Genomic DNA, 8,958 nt, shown 5'->3' on the forward strand with positions numbered 1-8,958 from the left:
TTACTATAAATCTTGCATGCAAAGAACTTTATTCACTTTTTTGTTTCATGTTGCTAAAAAATAAATTTACTGATTTATTAGAGGTGGATATATGTGTGTCTGCACTATTTGGCAATGACAGAAAACAGGAGGAAGGAGATCAGGCATGAACCACTACTTATTCCTAGTTTTTCCTGTAACCAGAAAGAAACTCAAATGGGTGTGTACTGGAGCACTTTGGTCCTAGGTGCATGTTTCTGATTTGCTCTAATGCTTCTGACATTTAAGGAGCAAGGTGGCTGTGTTAGGTGGATGGACTTAGCCTTTCCCCTGCCCTTCCTTTTCTTCCATGTGCTTTCTTTGAGGTAGAAATGACTCAATTACTTCTCTTTGTTATGTAATAGAGATTAGGCTAGAGATGTTTCATTATGAGACAGATAAGTAGGATCTGGAAACTGAAATTAACACTAAGAACATCCTGAGCTTTTGAAAGTGCCATTATTTCAGTTCTACTGCCAGAAGAAACTGTCACCTATAACAAGCAAGCCATCGTATTTTATTACTGCTGAACTTTTGAGTCATGCTGCAAATGAAATCAGCATGAAATTTATCAAGGAAAAAGAAACATAAAAACAGTAACTCCCCACCCAGCTCTAGGATATATAATCACATTCCAGAAGCTAAGATAAGGCTTTCCCCCTTGTGGCTGCTGTCACTGCAGATTTGTATGGAAGATTTCATGGACCAGGAAATTATTCTCCATGGCCTAAGAGTGAGGCCTGATCCTTGAAAGCAACACTGCAAAACACTTCAGCTTCCCTCAAGTGTTTCGTGGTCCAGAGGTCCTTGTGGTGCTGTTCACCCACAACTCCTGGGCATCTAACATTAAAATGTACATGCTCCAAATCTTCTGGTATAAAGTACTATCTTCCAGCTGGCTGCAGGGCCTACAGAACTAGTACCAGGATATTCCTTCAGCAAGGAGTGCTGGATAGCATGGGTAGTATGTTCATTCACAGGACCAAAGAAGTGAACAACTGCCACTCCCCTTATAAGTCATACTAGGCACACAGAAAGCCTAAAAGGGATTCATTAGGTTGATTTAAGCTTTGAAAGGCTCTATACTTTCAGATCTCAAAAGTGATTATGCTGTGTATTCCCACATGAAGGCTGGAAAGCTTTAGTGCCATGTGACCCATACATACCCAAGAACCAACTTACATTAATGCCTAATCATTTATTATGAATCTTTATTATGAATTTTCTGCAACTTCCTTCAAAGCAAACCTGTTCAGGCAAACATGACCACAGGTTGGTGGTCTTTGCTCCCAGCAAGGCTTCTTGGTTAGATGACCACACACTGGCTATAAGAAGGAGTGGGTTTGAGTTTGCTTTGGCTCATTTTCCTGTGGGTTATCCTGTGGAATAACTGGCCACTGCTCTCCTACAACCCAGAGGGCTGTTACAGGAGGGGAAATGCATCTCCATCGCTGGACTTTGAAATGAATCTTTTCATTTTCTTCTTATGCAGATCCTTATGAATGGTGCTTTGAATAAGGCAGAGTATCTACAATCTCTTCAGCGGTATAACTCAGCTCCTTTATTTGAACTCTGGTACATTTTGAAAAAGAAGTACTGGGCAGTCTGTGAGCTGTGTAGTAATGCACAGTACAGGAATACCTTCAAGTACATCTTCAAGCAGCACACTTAGAGATGTGCCATTTTAGGGAGATACTCTGTTGTCACAACTGCAGCCATTTTATAATGTAGTAATTTTTCTTTCCAACCCTAAGTAATGATACTCCATTTTTCAGAATATGCTGTCCCAGAATAAGAACAGTCTCAGGATTAGTTACACGATTCCCATTTATTGAAACTCCTCCATCTGTAATTTTCCGGTACCTTAAAAACAAAACAGAAACAACTGTTACTTGCAAGAGAAAGCTATTTATTAAGAATTGAAAGTTCACTTAGGGTTGGTTTTTTTAATTGTTGTTGGATGCATAACTGAATACATTTTAATTCTTCTGCACTTCACTTTCAGCCCAGGTCAACAGTGACTGAAATTAACCTCAGCCTCTACTACTACACCTTCTGAGAAGGGTAAAAAAATACTGCTTTGAGAATTAGCCATGAGCACAGGTGAGAACTTACCCACTAGGTCCATCTGGAATGGCATTTGCTTTGCGACACAAGTCAAGAACAGTCATCCCAGGTTCAAGCATCAGTTCAGCAGAAGTAGCTTGTCTGAAAAGTTCCTGTAGCTCTTGGTCAGACATTTCTTCCAGTGCCTCCACACTGCTGTGATAAAGGGCCTTAGTGCACCTGTGAGAACAAAGAGCATTCAAAATACAGAGCTAGTCTTCTCTTCACACAAAGTGCTACTCATCAGATTCCCCTCCCCAGTTTCTTTTGGGAGTCCACAAACTAACAGAAATGCTTTAAATACACCCCCCACTTTTTGATTGTACCCTACTGCAAGGCTTTTTAAAATATGTTCAGTGTATTTTTAAGTCTACTGGACTTACTACATTTTTCTCTTTTAACATCTAAGCAACAATTAAAGATTAAAATAGTCCCTGAAAAGCTATGGAGAATTACCACAGAAATCTGAAACAAAACTGCTTGATAAATCAAACTTTACCTCTTAGCAGATTCCAGCCCCTCTCTGCCATGGACAAGCTTAGTTACTTCAGCAGCCAGTCGTTTCTGAGGGCCCCATTTCTCAGGTTCTTTAGCATGCATTTCCATGATGTGGGCAATCTCCTCAAGAGGAAGGAAGGTGAACAGTTTCAGGTATCTATGAGCAGGGAAAAAATACTTTGTCTATATAACCATCATTATAGATTTCCTGCCTTTGTCATTCAAACTTCAGTAACTGCATGAAAATGATTCAGTCAATTTTAAAAATACATATTAAGACGCTCTGTCCTTTCAATCAAATCTTTAAAACTCACATTTCACTTAATATTCTGCTTAAGTTCAGGCATAAGATAGTGTCAGATGCTTTTATGAAGCTTGTATTCTAGACAACAATTTTGTTTTCTCCTGAAATTTTATAGGATTTATTGGCATCACGTGTCAACTAACAATATGCCAATGCAAATTCCCACTGCTAGTCTGTGGCAATCATGGGACAGAAGCATACTTGTATTGACAAGTATCTCAGCAGGAAGATTATTTATGATAATCAAGAATTTAAAGATGCACCCTAGGCCTACTCTTTACAACAAAGTCCATTTTAATGAGCTGTCAGTTCCGTGCAAGTGTATTAAAGGTACCTTTACTGGTAAAAAGTCTGAATGGCTGAAATATTTTAGACTTAACTACCCACATATCCTTCTTTTCAGTCTGAAAGGTGTTGGGGATTAGAACATGGATTTGAATTGTCAGGGGATAAACCTTTCAGAGAGGTAAGTAAGTCATAAGGAGGGTCCCAATGTGAAAGGGAGGTAACTCAAATTTAACAGTGTTATTGACGTTTAAAGTAAAACAGATTTAGATCTGTTTTAAGAGCAACTTATTAAAATAATGTAGTAATGTAGGGTACTGAAAAAAACAGTGATGCTACAGTACTAAAACTAATATGCCATATAAGAGAGTCAACCCAGTGGCAGAACAAAATGCATTAAGCTTCACTCCTCTGTCATCCCCCTTCTAATTTTCTGATGCGTATTTCAGCATATGGAAGTTCCACTATCCCACTTACTTAGGAACCAGTCATGCCTGTTTATTTCATGAACAGTTATAATTAACACATACTTCTACATGGAGCTTGTGTTGCACATAATTAAATGAAGCAGTTACAGTGAACAGTTAGAATCAGGTTTTGTAAACAATGACAAAAAGCAAGATGGAGAAAAACTTACTTTTCAACTACGTTATCTTGCTGTCTGACAAAAAACTGATAGAGCTCAAAAGGAGAAGTCTTCTCCCTGTTCAGCCAAACTGCATTTCCAGCAGTCTTTCCCAGTTTATCGCCAGTAGTACTCGTAATAAGAGGTACAGTAATTCCAAACACCTCTGCTCCTGTCATCCTAAGAAAGAGTCACTGCATGTTAAAAAAAATAAACCAATCTTGGTAAAGCTCACTAAGATACAAGCATTCTGCAAGATTCTATCCTTGATGTAAAGCTAGGGATGATGGGCAAAAAGATGCCAGAACACTATTGTGTGAAGAGGACTTTAAGGAAAAAAAGCACCATAAGTTTTAAAGTTCTTTTGTATGTATCAAAGATGTGTATGTACTTTAAGTAGCTTATATGTTATATACTGCAATATATAATAATCATAATCTCATAATCATATGCTTTAGGGAAAAAAAGCACCATGAGTTTTTAAGTTCTTTTGTATGTATCAAAAACATGTATGTACTTTAAGTAGCTTATATACTGCAATATATAATAATCATAATATCATAATCATATTTGGTGTGATTATACCAGGATAGGTGTGCTGGCAGACTTGTCTCAATTTTGTCCCATGCTTGAGGGTGTTTGATTTTGGTTCTTGGATTCACTAATACAAGAACCTATTCTTTTTCTTAAAAATTAATATAAACTTGGTCAAAACGTATGCATGTACCAAGCTTATGGTCAGGCCAATTAATTACTCCTCTCAAATCACAGGGATTTGTGTGCGGCCAAATCTCTTGTTGCTTTAGAGACTGCGAGCCCCAAGTCGCACAGCATTCTGACATGGAACCACAGAATTGGTGAGGTTGGGCAAGACCTCTGAGACCGCCAGTCCAACCCGTGACCGAACATCATCACCATGTCACCTGGAGCACGGCACTCAGTGCCAGGCGCACCCTTTCCTTACACACCTCCAGGGCAGCGACTCCACCCGCTCCCTGGGCAGTGCATTCCCCCGCTGCCCCTCTCCGGAGCTGCTCCAGCACGGGGTGACAATGGCACCCCGGTCCCGCTGTCACAGCCCGCCCGCTGCCCACACCCCTGCCCGCGCTCCCGCCGTACTTGGTGACGAGCTCGTATCCGGACATGATGTTCCCCATCTGGTCGTGGCCGCCCAGCTGGATGCGGCAGCCGTGGTGCCGGTGCAGGTGCAGGAAGTCGTAGGCCTGCAGCGCCGGGTACAGGAATTCCGCCAGGCTCATGCCCTCGGCGCTGCGCAGCCGCGCCTGGCAGCTCTGCCGGCTCAGCAGCGTGCCCATGCGGAGGCGCCCGCCCGCGCCGCCCAGGAAGCGGAGCAGCGGCTCCCGGCCGAGCCAGCGGGCGTTGTCCAGCAGGGCGGCGCTGCCGAGCCGCCCGGCTCCCGGCTCCCAGAACAGCTCCCGGTGGTTCCCGAAGAGCCGCTCCAGCCCCGCGCGCAGCGCCCGCGNCGCGCTCCCGCCCGCTGGGGTCCCCCAGCCGCGCCGTGGCCCCGCCCACCACGGCGATGACGTCGTGCCCCGCGCGCTGGAAGTGCAGCAGCGCCATGACGGGCAGCAGGTGCCCCACGTGCAGCGAGTCCGCCGTGGGGTCGAAGCCGCAGTAGGCGGCCAGCGGCGGCCGGCCCGGCCCCAGCAGCGCCGGCAGCTGCTCCTCCGCGCTCTGCGCCGGGAACACCTCCTGGAACAGCCCGCGCTCGCACTGCGCCGCCAGCAGCCCCGCGGCGCCCCGCGCCCGCCGGGCCGCCGCGCCGGGACCGCCCCGGAAGCGGGGCCGGGGCACGGGCGGGAATGCGGGGAGCGGGAATGCGGGGAGGGTTTGCGGTTTGCGCACCGCCACGGTAACGGTCCCACAAAACCGGCTCCTCTTCCGCTGCATTTTTGCCAGCCCGAAATAGTTTAGCAGTTCCGGAGCTGCCAGGCGGTGGGAATCGGCCCCTCGGCTGGTGCCTGAGTTGGTCTTGTGAAAAATGTGTACTTTATGATTGGCTTTTCGCAAGTGTTAAAATGAATATCGTATGTGTATGTTGGAAAGTTGTGCTGTATTAATTTTCTTAAATATAGTTTTAGGTTGTAACATAATGTTAAAATAGAAACTATGCTGTGCACGATATTTGTTTAAGGAAAGGACTCGCACCATGTAGCAGCCACAGGACACCTAAGTCTTTCAGAGAAAGGAAATTTATTGCTCCCTTAGCAACAGAAAACTAACTTCTTCCCACCTCGCTCAGACTGGAAGAGAGCATGAGGATTAAGAGGAGGAAGTTGACAGTGACCAGACAGAATCCTGTGTTTGAATGGAATTAATGCATCATGTACGAGACATACGAATATGCAACAGGCAATTGAATATGCAACAGGCAATTGTTTTTAAGGGTTAATCCTCTGTTAACAGGTGTCCTTTTTCGGGCTTGTGTTGCCCAGGAAAAGGTACCTGGACGTCCGTATCTCTTTGTTTTTATTGTCTCATATTGTCCTAATCTCAAATGTTCAAATTTTATTATTCTAATACTATTTTTTATAACCATTTTATTACTAGTAAACTTTTAAAATTTCAAAAACAAGTGATTGGCGTTTTTCACAGTCTCAACCAGGGCTTTAGAATTTACAGACCCTAGAATTTCTTAGCTATATTCCTAGAATGTGTTAGCTGTGTTACATGTCTTGAATGTTTGGGAAGAGGGGCTCAAACCACAGCCAGGGGTGTGCAGCTGTGGGCACCTGGGTGATAAAAGTTAGCCTGAGGAAACACGGGCCCTCTGCAGGGCAATGGAGCACCTGGGATATGGAGAATCCTGAGGTCTGCAGTGGTTTTTTTGCCTCAGTCTTCACTGGCAGGTGTTCCAAGCACCCTGGCAGAGCTGCAGAAGGACAGGTAAGGGTGAGGAGGATGATCCGTCTCCTGTAGAAGATGAGGTTTGAGCCTGTCTGAGGAACCTGGGGGTGCACAAATCCATGGGGCATGATGAGGTGCCTTCACAGGACCTTGTGGGACTGGTTGGATGGAATGTCTAAGCCACTCTCCATCATGTTTGAGGAGCTTTGGTGGTCTGGTGAGGTTCCCGGTGGCTGGAAAAGGAGCTCAGTTGGTCATTGATTACCTTTGAGACAGTAGCAAGCACTCTGTAGACATTGTCAAAGCCTTTGCCATTCTAGAAGTAATATTAGAAGTGTTAGAAGCAATATGTAGAGGTGATAATACAATGGATCAATAATCAATGATAATCAATATGGTAATCAAGGTGATAATCAATGGTGATCAATAAATGGAAATACTGTGCAGACTTAGAAGAGTTTAGATTAGTAACTCACCAGATAATACTGACAAGAAGAGTAATCCTGACACACTGGATCCCAAAAACCAGCCATTGTCTCATAAATGGCCTGGTAATGTTCTCCATGCACCACTTCCACACAGCTGAAATTCCTATTCTCTAGCATTCTCTGTTCCTATTTAAGTGCTAGCAAAAACAATGACTATGGAAAGTTCTTCCGTGCTGTAGGTTCAGGTAAACGCCCAGCTGGAGCAGACGGTTTGATTCCTTTGTGCTGGAAGGGGCCAGTGACTTCACATAATCCCTTTTTCTTCCATCATTGGCTCACAACACCCCCCTGGAATGCTACGAGCTGGGAGAAGAGCGATGGGAAGCTGCCTGGGAAAATCCCTGAGGGCAGCTGAAGATGAGCCAGCAGTGGGCCCAGGCAGCCAAGAAGCCCAGTGGCAGCCTGGCCTCTGCCAGCAGCAGTGGGGCCAGCAGGACCAGGGCAGTGATGGTCCCTCTACTCAGCACTGGTGAGGCCACACCCCAAATCCTCTGTCCAGGTTTGGGCCCTTCATGGCACGAAAGACATTGAGCTTCTGGAGCGTGTCCAGTGAAGGGTGATGGAACCAGAAATTTACTTCCTTCTGGTGAAGGACCAGAAATTTACTTTGAAATCTCTGAAATGCTGTGTTGTGTTAGCAACAGTGAACCAGCTAATTCTGTTACAGAGTTAATTTTTGCCATTTTGTTCTTTATTCGTGTCTCCTGTACTTCTGCTTTCATTGCACAGAGACAGCCTGTGGCTGCTGGCTGGTGAACCAGCATAAAGCTCCACAACATCAGCAGGAGCTTTAGAATCCACCTCCCCTGCCCCTCTCCAGTAAATCCCCTGGTGCTGGGATAATCACCTGGTGATGGCAGATGCTCTGGCTGTGCCCACTGCCTTCCAGAGCACACCTCATACCAATACACCTCTTTTCTTATTATTGCTTATGCTGTACTCTGTTTTTTGGTTTTGTTTTTTTTTTCTTTATGTGGGGTGGGAAAAGCATTTGCATTCAATGTACATCTAAGGGGTAGCCTGACTCTGTGGTGTCTGTAGGCAAGAGGACAGTTGTTATTTTCTGCAGTCCTTAATCCCTCTGCAGCTTTTATATCTCAGAATAATCAGAGCATTTGAATGTTTTCCTTCTCCTTTGATGTGGTTTGTCACCCTCCCTCACATTTATTTTATTTTATTTGATCTGATTTTTCAGTATATCGATTTTTTTTATTTTGTCAACTTTTTCAGCTGAAAAGTAACTTCTTCCCTGTTACCTCATCTCTCTCCACCAAGGGGTATTTGGTGCTTGTGTGTTCCTTTCTTATCCTCTCTTTCTCTGCTGCAATTGGTTGTTTAATTTTGTTTCTTTTTCATGGACCTCTTTATTTGTCCTCTGATAGGTGCACAGCTGTTTTTAATTGGTCTTTGTGCCATATTGATCTTGTTTTAGATTTAATATCCATCCTTCAAACACCAGACCAATTAATATGGAACATGCTTTCATATTTTTCCATGCTAAATAACTTTTTTGACTTTACAACGGCCCAGGGGTTTGCAGACAATGGTGCTGACAGCTGCTTTTGTCCTTGATTTTAGTCTCCATCAGATTCAGTTTCAATACTGGGTTTTTCTAGAGAAAACCCAGAATCAACTATAAAAATCCTCTTTGTTTTTAAAATACTGTTGTGACAATGTTATTTGTGGCTTGTTGGCTTTCAGCAATTATTCTTTTTTTTACACAGCTTTTTTATACATGACAGTATCTAAGTCAAAAATCTCTCCAT

At 44.0% G+C, this 8,958-nt stretch overlaps 1 protein-coding gene across 1 annotated transcript; it reads right to left on the bottom strand.

Moving 5' to 3' along the window:
* Positions 1 to 1,196: 1,196 nt before the first annotated feature.
* On the bottom strand, positions 1,197 to 6,373 carry YARS2 (tyrosyl-tRNA synthetase 2). Its single transcript, XM_039707860.1, is given in 6 exon segments — positions 1,197 to 1,881; positions 2,134 to 2,304; positions 2,624 to 2,779; positions 3,849 to 4,016; positions 4,956 to 5,321; positions 5,323 to 6,373. Coding segments are annotated over 6 exon segments (1,446 nt in total). The 5' UTR covers positions 5,748 to 6,373; the 3' UTR covers positions 1,197 to 1,721.
* Between the last annotated feature and the right edge of the window lie 2,585 nt (positions 6,374 to 8,958).

Source organism: Passer montanus, unplaced genomic scaffold (assembly GCF_014805655.1).
Source record: "Passer montanus isolate IOZ18808 unplaced genomic scaffold, ASM1480565v1 scaffold20, whole genome shotgun sequence".
NCBI lineage: Eukaryota > Metazoa > Chordata > Aves > Passeriformes > Passeridae > Passer > Passer montanus.